At 32.4% G+C, this 23,876-nt stretch overlaps 2 protein-coding genes across 3 annotated transcripts; one reads left to right on the forward strand and one right to left on the reverse strand.

The window, feature by feature from the left end:
• Nucleotides 1-871: 871 nt before the first annotated feature.
• On the forward strand, nt 872-8,995 carry LOC123716583. Its single transcript, XM_045672396.1, has 5 exons — nt 872-1,390; nt 6,365-6,495; nt 6,928-7,066; nt 7,233-7,398; nt 7,545-8,995. Exons 1-5 carry the CDS (start codon nt 1,224-1,226, stop codon nt 8,346-8,348), a joined length of 1,407 nt encoding a protein of 468 aa, XP_045528352.1. The 5' UTR covers nt 872-1,223; the 3' UTR covers nt 8,349-8,995.
• A 146-nt stretch (nt 8,996-9,141) lies between these two features.
• LOC123716582 (HEAT repeat-containing protein 3) lies at nt 9,142-22,255 on the reverse strand. Of its 2 annotated transcripts, XM_045672395.1 has the most exons (9): nt 22,054-22,255; nt 12,944-13,083; nt 12,621-12,869; nt 12,434-12,539; nt 11,843-12,361; nt 11,358-11,589; nt 10,417-10,687; nt 9,875-10,174; nt 9,142-9,309 (listed from the first exon to the last, which is right to left on the reverse strand). In XM_045672395.1, the coding sequence occupies exons 2-9, from the start codon at nt 13,067-13,069 to the stop codon at nt 9,199-9,201; spliced, it is 1,914 nt and encodes a 637-aa protein (XP_045528351.1). In that variant the 5' UTR covers nt 13,070-13,083; nt 22,054-22,255; the 3' UTR covers nt 9,142-9,198. The 2 variants fall into 2 exon arrangements, with proteins under 2 accessions (XP_045528351.1, XP_045528350.1); XM_045672394.1 differs by lacking the exon at nt 22,054-22,255 and having other exon boundaries at nt 12,944-13,144.
• Between the last annotated feature and the right edge of the window lie 1,621 nt (nt 22,256-23,876).

The raw sequence follows: 23,876 nt of genomic DNA on the forward strand, positions 1-23,876 counted from the left end.
ACAGCTTATATCTAACTATAAGTACCTATTGATTTTACGATCCTATGTCAAAGCTACACTAGTAGATTTGATAAAGAGTTTAGCAAACATACGGTCTTAACTCTATATATGTAAAACATATTTCGGTACTATTAAAATGTAAAGGTTTCAAGCGAAGTTCAATATAAAATACAATTTTGCAATCATATACCACTATAGACTTTACTTTTTATATACAGGGACAATATAGATTCTAAAATAGAACTCAGTCGATAAGAACCACTGCTCGAGGCTCGTAAATTGATTTGCTGTAATATGTATATAAATATACCAGTAAAACATTTAGTATAGCGTGATCGTTTTAAATAGATTTTGTGTCATCAAACAGTGGCATCATATAAACAAATGTATACTCAGGAGGATGTGATTCGCATTGTTAACATAATAATGATTATTTAGGATTCCAATACATTTCAATATAAGCATCTTTTGGTGATTTTCGGAGGGGAAAATCAGGGATAAAATTTAGATAGGATATAATTGAAGAACATTTACCACGTTGTACTATTTTTAAGTAATTATATTTTCGATTATTCCATTGTACAAATTGCATTTTGTTTCTTGTAAGCATTCTAACGCGACCTTTGGCATTTGAAGGCGATTCACCGCTGACGTCAGGAAAAACTTGAACTAACAACGTGGTGTTTCCAATTTTCTATAGTCTAACCTAATTTCTCCCGAACACAATTCAGAATTAATCGCCAACCAACAACAAATCGTGTTCTTAATAACCATTTAAAGTATTACGTACCTCTAAAACAGTAATTAATTTGGAAGTTTTGTATACGAATAAATGTATTAAATGAACAGTTTACAAATCGCTTTCTCGTTGAGCGCATGTGTATATCGTGAAAATTGTTTAATAATTATGAGATCGCTCATAAAATTGTTTATAAAACTTCCTATTTATCTGTTCTGTGTTAATAATTCTGTTGTAAAGTGTGACTGAGGATAGTTACGCGGCTCAGAGTTAGTGCTAACTACCTCGAAGTTTCAACTACAAGTAGTGTGCCTCCTAACGTGCGAGGAGCGCGGTCTTATTTTCCGCCTCGGAAAACAAACGCAATTATCTCAAAGTGATAACAGCTTGCTATCAGTGCGTGATAACTAACCAGTGATATAAGATAAAACCAATTGGTCGACGCCTGTTCTGTGTAACCATTATGTAAAATTAAAGTGGTAAAATGACGACCATGGCTTCCAGAAAGACCATATCTATCCACGATTATCCGGAGCACCTGAATCCCTTCCGAGAAGACGATAACCACAATAAAATAAGGTTCTGGACAATAGGACGTAAGAGATCTAATAGCATTAATTTCACGGGGATAAAGGAGTTGAGAAATTCTTGGTAAGTTTCCGTGAAGATTTTATTAAAGAATAAGCAAGCCTAAACAATTTCGACATATAACTCCGGTATATTATATCGGAATAATAACGTAATACATTTTAAATAACAATTACATCAACCAGAAGTCGAAAAGGGAAAATTTGTGCGGTTTTCGACCGCACGAAGGTAACTTTGGTTAAGTAAGGATTGTTCAAAGGTTTAATGTTTGTACACGGTAATGTGTCCGGTTGTTAATAACTGCAGTATGCGTCATCTTAAATTATGTTTCATGTACAACCTTGAATAATGAATAATTTGAGACGTTAAAATTATCCATGTTTTATTATTTGCCTCGCCCGCTATCTTCTATTAAGAATTGAAATATAATATCAATGTAACATTATTTATCCGGTAACAACCTATGGAATCACAAATACATTGGGAATAAGTAATGAGTCATGTGTTGCGAAATTGTTTATGTCACACTCTAATAAATCTCATTATAGCAAATGAGCTGGATATAAAATATATAATTAATTCTACTATATATATAAATATAAATCAACAGGCAATAGGTTCACTGCATTAACGTACGCAGAATATAGAAACACTCAAGTATGTTGTGTTTTTTTTAGAATTTTTATCAAATATCTGTTAAACAAAGCGTTTATTTATCATATAACTGATATAACAGGTTCTTATAACTTTTCATATCAAGGCTGAAAATTTATTTCTTTTGAATAATGTTCTACGCTAAAACAACAAACAAGATATTTTGTTCAAGTATGTGCATGTAACTTTTAAATATACATATGCACGTCTTGAAGTTACGATATTTATAGAGTTGATGTCATTTTATTGGCCTCTGCAAATAAAAGAGTACCCCGATACCGCCAATGACATATTCAACATATAAATGTATTTCAAAGTCACCGTTCGAGAGGGTTAAGGACCCAATAAATATAATTACAAACATTATACTTAATAAATTACAAACATATAAGGTGGGCACGGTAGAGTATGACAAAAAAACACATGCATAAAATGTATAAGTTTCATACCCTCAGTACTCCATTTCGCTTACAAACTACACTCTTATTTTTCAGTAGTATAGGTGAATTGTTTGTCGAAGAAAAAAAATGTATTTTCAATATTCCCAATATATTATGGATTTAATAAAAAAAATCGATTATTTATATTTGTTAATATGAAGAAAGGTTTTAAATTAACGTTTTAATAAAAAATAAATGGTGTGTACGAACTTTTTAAAGAATCTCATAGTGAAATATGAATTAGGGATATACAAGTTATTTTTCAGGACCCCATTTTAGAGTTCAAAATTGACTTAGCAACGCAACAAACGGAAATGGATATGGTTGTTCCTGAACGTGTCTTGGCAAATATCCAAAGATTTCATTTGGTTTATTTTCTGCAGGATCTGTTTGTTTAATTAGGTACTTAATGTAATATGCAATTTATGTTTCTTAATGCGTTATAAATGAACGCATAATGTATACTTTCAAACCTAGTGTGTTCATGATTTTTTGAAGAAGTTCGTGGATAACATTAATTTATTTAAGTTCGAGGTCTGGTGTGCCGAGTCCAACAAAACCAATCGTAGATAAGATGCTCAACCTGCATAAGTAACGTTCATAAACAATCATGTCCTTCACCTTTCAAAACCGTAGACCCAAAACGCGTTTGTCTCATTACAGGTAACATTAACCTTTATACATTGATATATATTCTTATGGTGATGTTTTCTTCATAAAAGCATGTCCTACTACTACTATTGGTTGTTTTAGAATATAAGGAAACATTTACCTTGCTACTGAAGAAACTGTTGCACAAAATATTACGGTTGAGTAAATCTAATGTGTATATTTGGTTTTAGCCAGGAACTTAACTAACAATTTTTTTATTGCTTAGCCTGTTTACGCCGCAGGCAAATCGAAATCTAAAATCTTTCCCGTCTTTATGCGGTAGAGTACCAAATGAAGCAAATGGTTGCATGCAAGTTCTATTGATTTTCCGTGTGAGTTTCAGTTTACGGAAAAGGTTTCCATCCATTAAAATTATATAAATAATCTGTTGTGGCCTTCATATTCATTCAAGTATATCTTATTACTAAACTAAATGGCAGTTTATTAATATTAACTGCATGTGTGCGCCGTAATTTAGTACACTGTAAAAGCTAGTTTCATATATTATATATACGCATCTTTCATCGAATTTTGAACCAATTACAATTGAATTTTTTTACTTATTTTTTATGAACATGGTTCTTCTTACTCCTAATACAACATTGAAAGTACGAAAACTAACTGCAAAACGAAAATAAAATGGATGGAATAATTCATCCTAATTAATCTAAGATAACCTTTAAAGATTTTATAAGAATACGTTTTAAAGCATATTGTTAAAGTAATTATTTACTCTAATGATTCATCGTAAATTCCTAAACACTGGAAAGTGGGTCACTGTTTGGTTAGAGCTACTTCAGGCATTCATTATCACTATATTTGCCTACATTTGGAAGGTCCTAGCCTCGGGAGCCACATACTGGCTTAAAATCAACGGAAAATAATAATTTATTGATTAATAATCATCGCCGGTTTATCGATATCGTTATTCATGTTCATGGAACAAATAAGTTTTTGCTTATTGTAATCATTTAACAAGGCAAAGCCTGGCAGAGCAATTATTGTTCGAGTCGAAGCTAGTAATTACTGCATTGTCATATTATTAACTAAGTAAGTACAACTAAACATATTCAAACTACAACTAAACATTACAATAAGAACTTCACGCGGGTCAGGGGTTTGAGGCTGTAACTTACGTCATATTCGAGTCGTTTAAATTGCATATAATTATTGTAATTATTCCGTTATCGTTATTGAAGGATAAAAGAGCAACTTCAATAACAGGTCAAATCACGTATTATCGTACGACCTTGTTCGATTTAATGTCACTCTCACGTTGACATATGGCAGTCTTATTAAAGTTTTAGATGTCAAAACGATGTCGTTCTGCCCAAAAGAATGTACTGTTAAAATGTGTATAATATTTAAACGGGGAGAAGGGAAAGTCGCATTAAAAGGTTGCGAACCTTGCTTTGCGTATCATTAAGCTCAAAAATATCCGGTTGATATTCCCGGCGAAAGAGTGTAGTTTTCAGTTGGAAGGTATACGTTACAAGGAAGCCATTTAATTACTAGATTACTAGATACGCGTTTAGTTATCACAATTTTACAAATTATTATATAAATCTCGATTAGTTTATTTGTCACGATCCCGTAACAAATGTTATAATCACGTAGTAATCCGTTAAATGGAATTTTAAATTGTTCAGACTATGACGTCGTCTTTGCAAGCATCTGCTATATGTTTATTTAGGCTCGCACGCTTATCTATCTTCATTCCACAAATACGGCAAGATGTTACCCTTATATACTAAATGTATGAAAAAATTACAATTTCTCTGTTATTTTCCTTCTATTTAACATTCATTCGTACGGTGAAGGAAGACTCAAAATTTACAAAAGGCCTGTTAAGGAAGAATGATCACAAAACAGATATATATATATGATATTAAGGTAAACTTAAAAGCATAATTTAAAATTGTGTCCTTAATTTCAGTTAAAATATAACAAATTCAACTGCGTTTTATTCTGACAGCATGGAAATTAACTTTTAAATTAGTGTAATACTCAATTCTTTAAACCAGAAGAAATCAATTGAAAAGTAGGTAAAACACGTTCATTGTTTGTAACATATCATGCATTGATACACGCAATCAATTTGGTCACGGACATAACCGACTGAGGGCATTCGAATATTTAATAAATTAACAGAATTTCCTAATTTCTTATTGTTAGACTCTTATTTCGAAATGTTATGTTATTTGTTATCTATTGTCTTGTCTTTCCAAATGCTTAGTATATTACATTATTTTTAGTAACCTAGTATTAATGGCGCATGCAGAGGACGTTCTCAAGCGCTTCTTAAATGTCAAAGAAAAATTAACTGTTGAACTTAACTATTATATCTATACATATCATGAGTATTTTGTATCTAGAAGGATTTTATTATTGCCACAAAATATAGTAGGTTTCTAATAATCGTGATATAAATCGATTTGATTTATGAGACTTTCATTTTAAAATCTTTTGTTTCAATGTTAGAACGTATGAAAGTAACGCAAGGAGTGTGGTGGTCTGTCCGGGAGTTCTTTTTAAACTATATCCTAAACAAAACATAATAAAATTATTTATTGAATTTATAAAATTGCTAAAAATAAACATCCATATTGGGTTATCAGGGCACCCAAAGCTTTGGGTTCTCGGCCGTTAATCTGCCGATCCGTCACGGCACAATTGTGACCGCTCAAGTGGAATCAAGTGCACTAAACTTCCATTACTTTTGTCAGAGTTACGCCTACAGGCATCCGCTCACCGGACTGTGGGATCTTCTTTCTCAACAATGAAAATTGGACGCACAAATAATAGCGCAATTTTTTCATTTAATCCTGAACATTTTATAATACCACATTGTATTTGAATTATGTTGAGATGTTGCCAGAAAGGCATATTAATTACTACTAAGTATTTGTTGTTACCAAGAAACAGGTGCGGATAAAAGGTTTCATTTATTGTAACCGCTCTTCCACGAACTTTTACGTCGCTTAAATTTAAATTAAGATTTACACGGAGATTAAAAATGTGTATATGTGTATAACATAAGCTTAATAAATAAGAACTTTAAGAATTATTTTTCAATTTTGACAGTGTAATTATTCATATATATATGTGTACCATAAATTTACTGAATTTTATACTACAATAAGAGATGGCACTTCGACTCTCACAACTTAGTTTCGCACGTGCAAATTCGTTATTATAGCATAATCTATGAAATAAGATGTTTAGTTCAAATTGATGCGCCCTTGGTATTCATTATATTATTTTTATATAAAACGTTGTTTTGATTTTTCAGGACCCTGCGATCCTTTATGAAAAAAGGGAAAAAGAGTGAGCAAACACCTATTCCCATATCTACACCAAGTAAGCCTACTAACCAATTAAATGGAGATAGCAGTCCTATAGTCTTCAGAAGAGCTATGCAGTGTAAGATGTTTTTTATTAAATTATATCTATAAGACTAAACAACCACAACTATTGACTTAAACGATCTTCAAATGTATTTTTACGCTTATTAGGAAAGCTAATGATAGAGGGTGAAAGATATATAACCTAATTGATTTCTGATAGCATAATAAAATTACATTTGTGCAATAATCAAACAGTATTCAACATAGATTAATAACACCGTTGTTTATCTTTTTTTCAATATGAAAATAAACAATATATATAAATACTACAAGTTATATTTATAGAACTTTTCTTGACGTTTTCATTCAGAGATAAGATAACTAAAACAACTAAAATAAAATAAAAACATAATAGGAGAACAACACAAACATAATTAAACAATTATAACAACGATAATTTTGATTAACTCCTCTTTACCTATATTCATTATTTCTTTCATATTTTCAGACTCTTCAATGTCCAGAAGTACAATTACTTCACCGGGAGCTGACCGCTATGTGTATGGCGGTTCCATAACGCCATTGCCACGTTCACGGTTTCAAGAACGTCTACGAAGTTCACACCAAGATGTTAACATTTCTCCTAGGTTGTTAATTATATAATATTTCAAAAGAACAAATTTAACTTTATTCACAATTGCAGTGTACCGGCATTAGATCTATGAGCGAAGTTCTACTATTCGTCAAAACAGATTTCCTGATAGTGACATAATAAGAATACGATAACTAATGTACCACAAAATTGTTTTACAGTGATACGCCACGAATGGCTCGCAGTGATATAATGGGTTCCAGATTGAGTATAGTAAGCACCAATCCCTTCGAGGAACCGCCGATACCCCCCGTTCGCGCTTCTAGAAGAAAGAAGAACCGTGCTCCGCCACCGCCTCCAGCTACCGAGGTTGCTGCAGACGATTCGGTAAATTACCTATTTCCTATACTTAGGTTTGGAACTCTGAGTAAAAAAATTGTTCTTTTCGCTATTGCTTTTAAAAATTAAATTTTACTACTAAGAGCTGTACTTAAGTAGACAGTTAGATTTAATTTTTTTTTGAAACATTACAGATTAACTCGTCGGTTGATTCAGAACTGCGCATTACTGAAACTGAAAATAAGAAAACGGATGTTGTTGTTGAGGATTTAGATGAGTTAAACCTTAAAATTGAGCTTAAAATAGTTGAGGATGAAGATCAATCACAGACAGCAAGCAAAGTTGCTTATACAGACGAAAGTGAATCCTCTCTTCAAACGAGTCTAAATAATAATAATATAACGGAGACAGAGGTGAAAGGGGAAAAAACAACAGAGAATTTAGACATAGTGAATAATTCTGATTTCGAAGAGGATATTCTAAATAAAGTTTCATTTCCAAAAGTTAATATTAATAGATATAGAAGAAACTCTAGCGTTAATGAAGATGATATAAGATTGCGAAGAGGTAACTTGGAAGATTACAATCTTTCGAATAAACGGAGCAAAAGCTTAACAAATACAATCGATGGAAGTTATGCCATCTACGACATCAATTTAAATGATAACAAAGTTGACGAAAATAGTAACCAAGAACCACAGAAAGTTATTTGTAAATTGTATGAGGATCGCAAGCAAAGTATCGATAATTCCGTATCGAGCACCGAAAAGGAATTTATAGAAATAGATAAAGCTACTAGAGAACTCGAAAGGGAAATCAGTAAATTAAATTCAGCGTTAAACGACGATGACTTATCGATCAACGATGGACGTCTTTCCGTTTCTGATATAAAACGTAAATTCGATCGAAGTGACATGTCATCACCGAACCCGATACCAAAGCCCAGAAGAAGTCACTACGGTGGATCTAGTTCACCGATTAATAATCCAGAAACATAAACAGAATTATAGTACATTGACATATTTATGCAAATATTAATATAAAAAAACTTAATTTTTGTTACATGAGTAATGTTTAGATCTCAATTTTGGTTTTTGACAAAAAATAATGTAAATTTAATTAAATAACAATTACTAAGCCAATCTATTTATCGACGATAAACTAATGCGTTTTAAATTGAACTGATAATTTATATCTAGTTAATGACCAATAAAAGTAATACTAATAACCTTATTAAGAAAAGTTTTACAATTTAATATAAAAGAGGTTTTTAATATCCATTAAAAATAGATTCCTTTGGAATTTTGTTAATGTAGTATATATGGCTATTTACGGTTAGAAAATGATTTTTTAGAAATACACAAGCGGTTATGCCTATTACGTAAATGTAATTGTCGCGTAAATTTAATAAATTTACCATTTTCATTCCTGGATAGAAGACGTAATTGTTAAATTTTTCGCTATTTTGTATTAGACAAAAAAATTACTAACATAATCACTACTTTTGAAACTCATTTCAGAACAAGTTACCTATATAAGTCATAAATTCATAATACAAAGTAGATTAAGACCTTGTGATAATTACCTTATTATATTCAGACTATATCACATTTTTTAAAACCAAAGCATGTATTATTTAATTGGAAAATATTATATTTATAAATACATGTGTTTTTGATAATATTTAACCAATGTGATGTATAGATTTCTATTTATATAATGTTGGGTTTTAACAGTTTGTTATTTAATAAATTATGATTTTGAAACAAAAAGATATGTTTTATATGTATAAAATAATTTTAATGTATAAATGTAAACATTATAAATAATCTGCTACTTAAGCATTTCCTATAAGCTACAAATCCTTGCTTTTTTATATTTAATAAACCTGGGAAGGTTAGAACTAACTGTAGAGACCAAAACTTTGTATTCCTTTGGGAGCTTTCGCTGCTGTCGTGACTGAAAAAGAAAAAAATATATCTAGTCAAAACCGTTTACCACATCGTTTAGAACAACATATGGGTTATATTGGCCAAAATCAAAGGTCCCAGCGGGTATAAGTATTAGGTACTTAATAAAAACGTGATCGGCTGTTCCGACTATCGGTTTTTAAGACCAAATATGTAGTCCCTTCGATGACGTTATAATAAATTTTGATATATATTTGAAATCTAATTTTTTTATAAAATATTACTTCTTCAAACGAATTTTAAGGCCCGTAGGTGCCTTCTCTACCAAACATTCCATAACAATAAATATTGGTTGGTCCAGGAATCAAACCAAGGGTTTAGAGTCTCTAAGCCATATGCAGTAACCTCAGTAACCTCTTAAGCCATCCTGCCTGCATGGCTTAGAGGTTTGCACGAATTCGGTTTGATCAATAACTAATATACAATAATTAACACCTTTGACATTTAACACACTCTCAATTTTTTTTATAAAATGTGATTATTATAATTATAATTTTACAAAATTAAGAATGCAATATATGTAAAAGGAAGATAAACAATATTTAATCACTTACTTTATTTTTCAATATTGGACTTAAAATGCTTAATTTCTCAACAAGTTTCACTTTTGCTGCTATTTCATCTGTCTCATCTTCCGAGTATAAATCTACAAGGGTATCTATAGCTTCAGCCAGAACCCACACTTCATTCTCTTTATGTGCTTGATCCAATAAAAATTCAGTTATTGTACATATAACTGTAGTAGTTGTATCATTTATATTATTTACTAACAGGAGAGCCAATATACCAATCATACGAATAAGGTTAGATCTAATTTCTGGGACTTGGCAGTCCTTTATTCCATTTAACATTATCTAGAAAGGTAGAAATCAATCATTATTACTTCACGAATTAAATTATCAATATATTTTAATTTAATCAATATCAAGTTACAATGGCAAAGGCTCAGGCCAATGAGATACTTAAAAAATAAGACAACTAACACCGAAATATTGTCGGTCTATGTGAAATATATTAGATATCATTAAAATAAAAAGCATTGTTTTTATTTAACTAAAAGAAAAAGAAACAAAAAAGCATCTTAATTACATCTTACCTCAATATCGGTCAAAGCCAAATCACTAAACAAACCACTGTCGTTATTAATATTGCCATTTTCTCTAAATTTAATTTTATCCAGGGCAGCTCTCATTACCGCTGTGGCTGACTCAACTAAGTTAAGATTATCCGAGTTTTGTTTGAATACCAATTTTCCAGCATCCACCCATATCCTATATACACTGTTTACTCCACCAAGCTTGTCTATTGGTAAAGCCATAAGGATATTATTTACACATAATAATGCTCGAGTTTGAAGGTTGTGGATTCTGTAAATAAAATAATGGCTTTTTAATATATTAATATTAAGAAATTTTATAAATTAAATAGGAGTGTCATGTTACTTTGGCTCTAAAATGTATATAATATTTCAATAATAATAATATGTATAGTGTAAACTCCATGTAACGGCCCTCCATTTATCGACGAACTCCGGCAATAAACTCGACTGTCGGCATCATGCATACGAACTTTCTAATAGATTAGACTAAGCCTCCACCGAGCATGAATGCTTTGGTAGCACCTTAATTATTGGAAAAATACTTATCACCAAGATGTATAAATATCGCAAGATATAAATAAAATAAGTAAAAAAGTACAACCAAATTAATGGTGCAGCAAAAGACGTCAGAGAAAAGTAACTGACTATACGCAATGGCATTCAAATAAGGACTCTTTTTTATGTACATAACTACTAAAATGTAGTCCCGTCAGTGTCGCTATATAGAGTTTACACTGTATATATATATATATATATAGTGAAAGGCAAAATTATGCTATTACATAGATGATATTTGACATCCTTAACTTAGAAAATTGAAAATAATTAATCACAAAAATCTGTAGTATAGATAGTACTAGTATACTGAAGGCTTGTATGTATTGTAGGGGTCTGGTGGTGTATTAGCAGGATCAATACATTTTTTAATTTATCCTTACTTTTTGTAAACAAGCAAAGATTCCTCATATTCTTTTAAAATTAATAGAACATTTTCTGCTGGTAATTGAGTCCGTGACCAAACTTTATCAAATAGTTCAAGGGAGATCATTGCTTCTAGAACCTCTGGGGGTAATTTGTCTTCAGAGTGTAGTGTTTCTCCATTGGTAATAAGATCATCTTCAATGTTTTCTTCACTCTCTGATGATTCATCACCTTCCATTTCATCATCATCTATAATGCCAAAAAAACTTTTAATCATCATAGGAACAATGTTTGTTTTTTAAAGCAACCTAAGCCTGATAAAGATATTTGGGCAGTAAGTAACTAAGGATTATTGTAAAGATTCTGAAGATTTTGTTAACATCCTACAGGCTAGATGCATAACAACATTTTAAGGTGTAAAGGAAAATTTAATGACCCATTTAATTAACACAGTTGTACTCTCCTGAGGTGACATCTGTGATAACTGGTAGTATAAGCGTACCTTCACATGAACAAATATTAGCTAATATTTCAATAGCACTTTGTTGGGCATCTAACATGTGTGTCACTGCTTTAATCTGATTCTGTAAAACAAGAGTGTCTTTTCCTTTTGTCTGGACAATTTTCCCTGCACCATTTTGTAAAGGAACAGAGCTTGATAATTGGTTACATGCCATTCTGTGATCAATTAATAATGTTTTTGCTAGTATTTGCATTATTTGGCTAACTACATCCACTGGTAATGATGCAATATTCCCATTACAAATATTTATAACTATTCCAGCTGCTAGTGTTTTTATCAGTAATATTTGAGGTTCATTGCTATCTAATAACAAAAATCCCTTAAAATTTTGTTCAGTTGCCAAATGAATTTTTTTGATTCCTACATTATTGTCTTCTACTACTACCAATATGCATTGCAAAACAGCTATAACAATATCACTTCCAAATGTAGCTATGTCTAAATATCTTGGTAAAATATCCAGTATTCGTGATTCAGTTAAATATTTGACTGCCAGATCTGAAATTAACAATAAAAAAATTAACTAATTTAAAAGGAGTTTCAATTATTTAATTGAATATGAACACCTACCTGAACTTTCACACAAATTCAACAGGAGATTGACACACTGAATGAATGTATCAATTTCTTCATCTTTTGTTTTTGAGTTTACATCTGGAGTCCATGTCTCTGTAAACTGTTATAATATATCAGAAAAAATTGTTTCAAAGCAAAGCAAAGTTTTAAATCATTACAATGGAATGCAATGTAATTTTACCTGATGAAAATAGCAGACTAGAGGTGTCATAACATCTTGCTCCATTAAAGCTTCACATACATGTTGTAAAACTGATAGGTTGCGCAGCGAACCTGCAGCTGCATTTCTGACAGACACAGAGGGGTCAAGAAGAAGAGGTGCAACTATTTTTATGAGACTTTGTTCAAAAATTTTCTCAATATTCTCAGGACTTTCAATCAGCATAGCAAATGTCTGAAGTCCACAATACTTCTCCTCTACATTAACAGTCTGGAATATGTAAGATATAATTGAAAAACATTTATATATGTAAATAAGTTTGATAACAATTATGTTTTACGAACCTGCAACTGATCTATTATTGTCTGAATAGCATTTTCATTTGACTCTAACGGAAGTTCATGTTCAATAGATTCAACAACTTCTGGAGCTTGGCTTTTATTTGGCCTGCGTTTTCTTATTTTTCCCATTTTAGAAACTTAACCTAAAAACAACACGTTTCAACTTTCAACTTGATGAGAATTTGTTAATTTACTTCCACAATGAACATTGAACATCGAACTTTCAACAATTGACAGTTGACAGATCACGCCTTATGATTGAAGTTATACCTATTATGCAGTTATAAAGCAACTACATAAACTGTGGTTACGTTTATATTTTTTGGTTGTCAATACCAATTTGACATTTCTACGGATGTTCATGCTTCAGACTTCAGTAGCGACGCCATCTTGCCTAGAAAATCGTTTTGGCGGGTTCGTGAAATTATGATTGATTCATTTAAATTTTTAAAGTCAACACAAACAGAATCGAACATCTAAACAGAACAATAAGTATAACTCCTATAATCTGAAATAAATAATCTGAAATGTAAGCCTTGTCAAATAGCCTGTTAGGCACGTTATTAACCACATAATTTGATTTATTACTTCTTTAATTGTTACTTTAAACTATCAATCTGAGATAGTTGATAATGTTAACTTCGATCAAATTAACAAGAAATTCAAACCACCAAAAAAGACAAATTTAAAACGTAAATTATTTTTTGCCAATAAGCTTCTCGACTAATAAATATAATGTTATTACTGATTATTTTAAATGTTCAAGTTACATAAATCTTTAACCAATGACCGCAATTTTTTTATTTATTACATGACCGTGGACACAAGTCATTCAGTACCACAACAATAATTTGTCTGTATTGTTAAGTAAATATGATTAAAACATTTGACTTTGATCTGATGATAATGAAGTATTAAATAACTATCAAGACCGCATGCCTGCCGGCTGTCGGTAAGTAAATCAATAGTTTACGATCACTCTGACTGTCTATCGGGGAGGTATTAAATTACTTAATATTTTTTAATACATTTTTAGGGTTTAAACTAGTAGGGCCTATCTTTCAGGGTTGTGTATCGGGTATAAATAATGGTTGGAAAGAATTTTAACCTGATTTTAATATAATAAAATAGGTCCAATTTGGTTTCATGTAGACCACAGTATACATGTAATGTAGCCTACGTGTTGTTAAGTAATAATTATTTATTTCAGTCTCTTAACATCAACATTAAACTTCATTCGATACTAATTCATCGTTCGGTTTTCACAGCGCATTAGCACGTCGGTAGCCAATTTTAAACATAAATCAAGTTTTTATTCCTTATCTGCCAATAATCAGCGGTATACGGTAGCAGTTCAAGCTTTGACGGAATCATCCGCGCGAGCCTCGATTTCTCAAGACATTCGTTTTGTATTTTCCGTAAAACATAATATATGCGTTTATAAATTAGTTATATTTATTATTAAAATTAATAAATAAATTCTTATCGGTTTAGTTAAATAACAGATTGAATTCCCTAACATAATTAATATGGATTAAAGAAAATACACAAACAGCTGCACTCAGGGTCGCCTATAGAATAATTTCTAAGAGTATATCAATAATTGAAATATATGTAACCAAATACTATTTAAAGAATGGACTCAGCCACAAACTTTTATGACAGATTAGAGAACAAGCTATTTAAAAAAGCATAGCGAAGTAAAGTCTTACGTGTTGAAGTAAATTATGTGACCGACTATGACTACCTAAATTACTGTACTAACAATTTATCCCGAATATTGAGTAGCTAACATAACAAATATCTATTTTATTATAAGAATAAGCATATTTATATTACTTTAACTACCTAGGTCATCAACATAATGACAAATCTAGACATTAATTTCAAGGATAATCAGAGATGGTGAGTTGGCGTATGCAAGTCGGCGGCGGCGCGGCGTGTCAGCACATATACTTCGTCTAATTGCACCCCTGTGGCGTGATGGATGGCCGAAGCCCCACCCTATGCATACTGCACCCTCTCGCACAAGCGGCAAGCCGAGCCCCAACACAAGGGTTGTTCTCAGAAATTCCATTATCGTTCGCTTCGTTTCATTTGACAATGCAGCGACTGTAACGTTAAAAGTTCTTCAATATCCCCGAACAAGATTAAAATATGTGAATAAGTATTGTATTGTTCTACAGAATTATAAGAAAGTTTATTTTTTACTATACAATAGTAACAACCTGCTGTAGCAGGTGAAGTCTTTAGTTTGGAATTGTTATTATTTATATTAATTAAGTCAATTTTAAATGTGGCCCAATTGTTTAAGAAATGTTCTTAAAATATTGTTTATATTCGTAATTCATAGTCACTTGATTATTTCTCTTACGAATTATTTTTATATAGATATTACCTATTTAGAACAATTTACAAAAAACTTATCAATATAATAGACTGGGGTAGGAAATTCTACTTAAGTATGTATTTAAAAGTCCCTATTCAAGGTATAATATACATTAAGGGGTTCAAAACAGCTTTGATTATAATTTACTCGACAATGGAAATCTGCCTTCTCAATCTCTTTTGTATGAGTATAATAAAAAGGAAATGTAAAAAAGATCAATATTTAGACAGAATTGATTAAGCTCGACCGGACGCGAATACGCTCCCTCGCGTTGCTTGGCGCTAATAAACGTATAAGGCAGGATGAGATATTCGACGGAATCATGTTAACTCGTCCGTTCTCAGCGTTATCCTGTCAAAATACCAATAAAAAGTGCGTTTATTCTCTTTTAACTCGTATTCGATAGTATTGTTCGATCGGAAATCGAAACCTTTCTTGTTGAATAGCGCTCCGATTTCCCATTGAATAGGTATCAACGCTCATGTACACTTCCGTAGTGCAATAATTATAGTTGGTCGTAAAAAGCTTCTAAAAATGACGTTAATATAATATCTATGAATATATGTATTACTTTTTATTAAAAACATATATGTTTACTATACATTAGCCCACACAATCCACAAAATAACATTTTCTTGACTCGTCCCTAATGGAAAAGTTAGGTAAATACAATTACTGTTATTCTCCGTGGGGCCATTCCCCTATGGCGCCATTAAGACGTCTTCAAGTTCTGTTGGTGAATCCTCCCTCACCAAATTTGCAAAAGAAAGGTACATATCTACTGACCACGTTTTTAGACCCTATATTTTTTTTATAGAACAAGGGGCAAACGGGCAGAAGGCTCACCTGATGTTAACTGATACCGACGCCCATAGACACTCTCAATGCCAGAGGCCTCGCGAGTGCGTTACCGGCCTTTTAAGAATTGGTACGCTCTTTTCTTGAAGGACCCTAAGACGAAATAGTTCGGAAATATTTCAGTGGGCAGCTGGTTATAATTTATCTTAGATGTTGAAAAATTACAGACAGCAACAAGAGAAAGGCTAATAATCGTAATCAAATCAATGTAAGTCTTAATGTGAATGACAAATATTAAAAGTGAGCCTTTACCCAATAACTAAAAATAACAAAAATCTGTCTGATAGTTTTTTGTTATTTTAGAAAAGCTGAATTGATTACAATGTGGCCTTTTATAGAACATACATAATTTTAATATATTGGTTTAGTTTATAATTCTTATTAGACGGGGCACGGTCCTGGCTGGTTTTATTTAATTATTTTACATGTGTCGGTGATAATTCCTTCGAAGTTTACGTAACTCGATAATATTTCTTTCTTCTATTTACGCTACAGCAATGATTCTCGGCTTTATTTACACAAGTTGATAGATAAAGAGCGATACCAAAGCGGCGCTCTTGTCAAGAAATAAAAAATAGAACAAATAGAGAAATCCGGGTTCCTAGCTTCGCTGTGTAACACCGGGGGTAACTTTTATAAAGTAAACAATGAGACCACTTTAATAGGAAAAGATAACGTACGTTTTTTAGTCATATACTTATATATTTTATATTAAATTCGTATTTTTTATGAAATATATTATCGCTGTTGTAGTTCTTAACGTTCGTTAAAATTTTAATAAAGTACCAAATTTTTAGTCACATGTCGAAGCATATTATTTTTTACAATACGTACAGTATGCAAGGATGGAAAACTTAAAAAGTTTTGCAAGTGCAGACGAAACTAGTGGAGACTACTACACTAAAAAGTTAAGTAGAATACAACTTCACTTTTTATACGATTTCACGGTTCGAATCCAAAGTTTCCTTGCAAATTGTGGTTAAAAGTTCAAGATCTCCATTTCCGGCTTTAACGATCAATACGCTCCTCGATGACAGCCTAACGAAAAGATAGCAGTGTAGGTATACCTCGGAGAAATACGAAAGGTTTTACCGTTAATAGAATTTGTCCCACAAGAAATGAGATTTCGCCGTAGAACGCAGAATTTGTCGATTTCCAATTTATAGCAGGATATTGAAGAGATATTGATTTGCCTGCCGTGTTTGTGGCGATAAATTGAAATGAAGGAATCTAATAGTATTTTTATGCAAATGTATAATACCAAATATATTAAATAGAATATATTAATGACTAACTAACTATGAATCGTTTTCAATCTATTTATTAAGAGTAAAAGTTTACAACAATTGACAGGTGTGCCAAGTTTTGTTAAATATTGAATGGAAATTAAAATGTTATTGTTAATAATAATTTTTTATGCATTGATATTGTTATGTAGGCAAGTAGGTCTATGTTATTCTAACTTTATCTGTATTCTAAGATAAATCTAAATCTTGATATTCTCAACTGGAGAAATAAGCAAAACACTTACATTTACAGGAACTAAGAATCATTGCTATAGTATTCCTAGAACAAAGTCGCTATTATGTATTTGAGAGGTATTTTCGTCTGTCACTCTTGAATGTACAAGTTGCATCTTCTTGGAATGTCGGAAATAGCGTTTCTGAGTACTCTTGACTCCGATTTCTTGTCGCTCGTCTCGAATTTATTTATACCTGCACTAATCTGATGACTGCCATCAGAAAGATACACACACATTCCCAATACATTTCATTTTCATAACATTAGTTATGAATCTAAGTAATTCAAGCTGTTTGCTAATTGGTTTTGTATTTAAAGTAATAATACGAATTGAGTGCGATAAAGATTGTAAGCCGCAATGGGCAGGTGTGCGTGGTAACTGGAGAGCCGAGCGGCATCTTCGGACCTTTGCGGCATCGACGACGTACGCGGCACCATCAAAGAAGCGAGGGTCGACGCACGCGGCTCTCGATTCTCGATCCTCCCGCAGCCCGCGCCGCGTCCGCCCTTTCACGAGATATCTTCGGTTCGTTCCGTGTGGCCGGCTATGCACCGGTCGGAACGGCAACTTGTAAGCAATGCTCCGTCCGTCGGCGCGCAAAATACGCTCAAAGAGAACGTACCTCTTTGAACCGGTTATTGTTTACAAACGACCAGTGCATAATGGCCATCAATTGCCCCAACGAAATTTTGTTGCTCTTGTAAGTTTCATGGAAATCATGGATTTGTATTTCTTCACTTTTATTCAAGTCGCTTGGGCAACTGCCTTAAGTGACGTCGGCGCTTTAAAATAAAATGCAGTTACACCTTTCTGGTCACTGTTCGACAGCTACTGGTTACAGCTTACAGGCAACGTTGCTTTAAAATAAAAATAAATTACACGGTAACAATGTTATAATTAGGCACTTAAATTTATTTGTGGTCAGTAAAATCTGTAAACTATGTTTTCGTGGCGTTTAAGATGATGATTGAATGAGCCAGGGGCATGCTACATTGAATTGAATTAATTACAAGGGTACCGGTTGGCGGGCACGCCACTCTCTGTCTTTACAACATAATTTGCACTTCGTGCGGCAAGATCAAAGCGGCGGCTATTCACTGTCGGCGCTTTGATCACGATGAAGCCTTTGACTGCCGCCGCCTCCGCAGGGCACGCCTCGAAATAGTCAATTTGGACACTTTTTATAAGCTCACAAAAAAAATTGTTGATATTACGTTACTATATTTAGGGCAACATAATGTTGTGCTTCAAGTAAGCACGTTAAAACGTACGTATTTGCGAATCCTTCGGATTGTAAACAAAGACTATAGTTATTAATTTACTATTCCAATGAAATGTAATCAAACCTGAGTAAGTGATAACTAAACGAGAACGGGTATGCGAGAAACTCTATTAATGGGTATATTAACCGGGTCCCGTCATTTTCCCCCCTAAAACCTCTATCAGTAAGAAACATGAAACATGAAACATGAAACATGAAATATGAAACATGTATAAATGAGTCATTTTTCACGCGTGAACCTCTATAAGTGAGACTAATACATATATAGCAATACCTCTATAAGCGACTTAAGACAAATTTAACTTTTGCTATTTATTATTCATTCTTAAATATCGAGGGACTCTTATTTAAATCAAACCATAAAAAATGTGCATCTGTTATTGTTTTCTACAGTTTTATTAACATACATTGTACGTATTCGTATGTCCAAATATGCATCTGTTATTGTTTTGTTATTAAAGTTTGAGGAACGTTTATTATAACGCTTATTGTTACATCATAATTGCCGTATTTTTTTAGACGTTTCTATACGTGTTCTGTAACTCTGTAAGCTAGAAACTCGGGTTAGTATAATGGGGGCTTAGTCAAGATGCCTCAACAGTCGTGTATTAAGAAATTTGAAAACTAAATTTGTATGAAGAATTGTCGACACGAACTGTCATTTTCATACAATTTTAGTTTTCGACTTTCTACATACGCTAGTAGCGTAAGGCATCTTGACTAAGACCCCTGCTTAGATTTTTTTTTTTAATACTTCATATTGGTGTAAATAAAGGACAATGTAAATATCACATTGGAGTCGGAGCCGTTACACAGAACTTTTAATAAATAAACTACATATTTATGCTTTTTACTAGAATTATCTTAAAATCATTTTAAGTTCAAAATTGTTTAGCTTTGCCGTATCTCTTAATTGTCGATGTAGCAAAGGTGAAGCTAATGGAGATTGTAGAAAACATATAACTTTTAAGCGGTAGCCGACAAAGGGATGAAATATAGAGCCAATTAATTTAATCGCGCGGACGAAGCGGAGTTGCGAGTCGTGCCCATAGGCCAAAAAGTATTCGGGTAGCGCTGTATAGCATACTTGTTTACGCACTTGATGCCTCTCTCAATGGTCCTGGGTTTTACTTCTAAAGCAACAAATTTCAACGATTCTCACAGGATAAAAAAAATAACTGAATGTAACTGAGAAAAAGATTTCCATCAATTTACACAGAACAAAACGTGTTCATCTTATTTCACCAATAGATAACCTAGATTTAAAAAAGGCTACAAAAATACTTTAGGTAATAAACCTTTCATCTTGGAAATTATTTGTATATAGCTATTATCTATTAATAAAGGCTTTGCTGTTTTAACGCGAACGCGCGGGTAGTAACTAGTCATGAGGAAATGATTATAACATTTGAAATGTCTAATTAAGCATGAACACAGATAAAAAAGAACTTTCCCAAAAACTTTTCTGTACATTTTCGTAATGTAAAGAGATAGCTTTCAAAATTTTGAAATCATTAGGTATATATTTAGTAATGTTGGCCTATTTAATCCTTAGCTTCTTCCTGCAAGAAGTACTTAATTGAACGACGAACTCAGTACTCATCGTAATATCCTTTCATAAACAAATGATACAACGAACAATGACAACAACTTTTGTATTATTCTAGAGACATCGCATTGAATGATATTGTTGGTAATAATGAAGCTGTAGCAAATAAAAATAATATAAAATACATTCAGTTATGTTTATGTTTTCTTTCATAAAATACGCCATCTTGTCTTAGGTAACACTAAAATGTCTTACACTATTTATTCACGACGTATACTAAGTCGATTTTTAAAAGACTCCAATAAAGCATACGGTCATTACTGATAGACAACAAATAATTAGGTTAGATCTACGTATTGCCAATTTCTTATGTCACTAATTGAACAATACCAATGTCGTCAATACAAAAATATATACTTAGCCGGGAAATAAAAATGTATACTTTATTACAAAGCTTATTTTCATTTAGTCTTACATTTTGCGAAGTTAACGGCTTAAAACTGAATCTTTTACGGAGTGAAGCAAATAAGATTTTACGCCAAGAGTTTTTCAAATACAAAACAATGTGATGTAGGCGGTCCGCCATAATAGCGGACAGATCAAAGGCTTGAGATAAGTATCAATGCTCCGGCGCAGCCGCGGAGAGCCCACGCCCCTATTTTTGGATACATTTAACAGTTTGAGTCTTATCTGTTTTATAGATGTATAGCACTTTTATTGCCGCTAAAAATATCTTCTCCCTTATAATAAAAATCATGGAATTAAAATATGTCTTCATTAGGTTCCTACAGCAGTACTTATAGGTTTAAAACTATATATGATATGATAGATGTTTTACTGCAGATACACAACTTGTACCGAAACTAGTGAAAGCTTACGAAAGCTATTAATAATAGTGATTGATTATTTGCATTCTGAAAAACCACTTAATTGTCGGTTAAATGAAATCGAACAGTAGGCCTGACTGGGTTTCCTTGTAACTTGAAACAAAATTTACACATTTTGTAGATATTTGATACACTTCTAACAACTCAACCTTGTTTGACGCTTGCGGTTCCCAGCATCCTTTAAACTTATCGGCAACATGTCATTCGCTACGGAGACAGTAGTACGTAGTCCTATAGAAGGAACCAAAAGTGATGCCGACAAAGGGACGCGGTAGCACAAAGCTATTGGTATCATTTAAATCCCTTTGATACTCGCCGACACGATGCAACCCTATGTGAAAAGCTTTGAAACAAAATCAACCCCCGTATAATTTAATGCACCATAAACTTCATGATTTGTGATTCCAAAAGCAAATCCTGTTCATTGGACTGTGGACAAAAAGAGTATGTATTATTTTAAATCGACTTTGATATTGTTCCTAGTGTAGCGTAGAATTTTCGAAGGTCGTATCTGTCTACCTAAATATATACTTGGTACTAACACTTGTGTTATATATAATCGTGTCCAGTCATAAGGCGATAGCTTTTCAAAAACTGTTTTAATTATGTTATTGATTATAACTCACCGTATTTCATAAGTACCTATTCAAGCAGTCCTAGTTGTTGTTAACAGGAAAACATGAGGACTTTTTCATATCACTAGTTACTACAGGATCTCAAATCATAACGTAACAGATAATCACTTGGAAGTTATTAAAGCGGAATCACTTTTGAGATAGACCGATACATAAGAAACTGGTTTTGATGTAAAACGAAACATTCTCGCCGCGAAGTGGGTACCTAAGACGATTAAGCGGAGACGTAATCGTACATTATTACAGCTTTGAAGTACCGCACCTTACGAATTTAATGTTAATTGTGAAACGTTTTTCTTATAAACACTAATAGTACCTACCTACTATTTTTGATTATTGTATGAAATGCGAACATTACTCGAAGTATTTAGTGTAACTGCGTGTTTATTGGACAGGTTGATTAAGTGCCAATTATGTGAGAGGATTTAAATAATCATATATATTAACATAATACATATATCAAAACGAAAAGATAATCGTATGAATTGGCCTGGAATGTTGATAGTTTAACGTTTTATTTCTGCTATTCAGTTGGCCGTGGGCCAGATGCTGTGGTCGCTCTACTTCTGCTGCGTAGGCAATGCCCACTCACATTTTACACATTTTATAGAAAAACTAACACGATTTTAATAACAATACGAAGTATTATATTGATAAAAACATTTTCTATTACATTTTTTATTTTGTATGACTTATTATTACTATTGATTGTTTTCAAGGGTATCTGAGGATAATATCAACAGAATTTTGTATGCATAATCGAGTGTAGTTTTATATTAATAAAAGTAAAATTTGTAGTGGTGCGTAAACTTAACGTGTACAAAAATATTACATTCTATGTAAAAACAATACTACCGAGTAGACATGTTCGTAAATATTCTAAACTGTGATGCATTCGATTTCACAATTTACAGGAAGGGTCGCGCATAATAATGATAACAACAGATGTAGATGACAGATTCAATTACACTCACAGGCTATATGGATATAATAGATGATAGAGTATTATGAAAACTGAGTATTCACGGATGTTTATCAATAAACGCAAGTTGGCAGCTTCAACGCCCGAACTTCAAGAATGCCACCCAAGTTGATCCGAATTCTTAAAAAAGAACGTTTCTTATCTAGCCAACGTAGGTAGCCTCTTGTTATTCATTTAAATAAAATGAAGTATGTATACATTTTGCATCAAAATACCTTTTGACCATTCGAAGGAATTCTGATGTCTTTTTTTTCTTTATCACAATGCCATATTTAATGCAATTCAGTTTAGCAATCAAGTATGAAAATTGTTCCTACATTGTAAAGCAATTACGGCGAGTTAGATATAACTCCAAACTTTATTAGGAAATGTTTTGACTTTTTAAGTTATGTATAATCATAATTAAACCCTATGTTTGTTGTGAGTCATTTTTGGAAAACGACCTCATCTCGGTCGCAGATAAATCCTCGACAATAAACCTAACACGAAGAGATCGTAAAATTCTAATTTGAAAGCGAGCGTGGCGTCTTTTCGTTTCCCATCTCGACTGCCATGTCGTGGAGGCGCCTATCATCACATTTTACAACCATACCTATGGTATTTACGAAAACTTAACTGTAAATAGTGAATAAGCCTCAATTCCAGAACAAATACCTTTGCTTTTTTTAAACATTAGGCAGGTAAACGTCAGCGGATTAGCAAAGCTTTTAATCAGATTAAGTAACTTCCTACAAATTAGTTAATGCTCTTTAAACTATCTGTTCTTGTATGCGTATAACATGGAGTTGTTTACCATAACGATTAGCCGGGGACTTAGATTTGTAAAGGTAAA

Source organism: Pieris brassicae, chromosome 11, assembly GCF_905147105.1.
Source record: "Pieris brassicae chromosome 11, ilPieBrab1.1, whole genome shotgun sequence".
Taxonomy (NCBI): Eukaryota; Metazoa; Arthropoda; class Insecta; order Lepidoptera; family Pieridae; genus Pieris; species Pieris brassicae.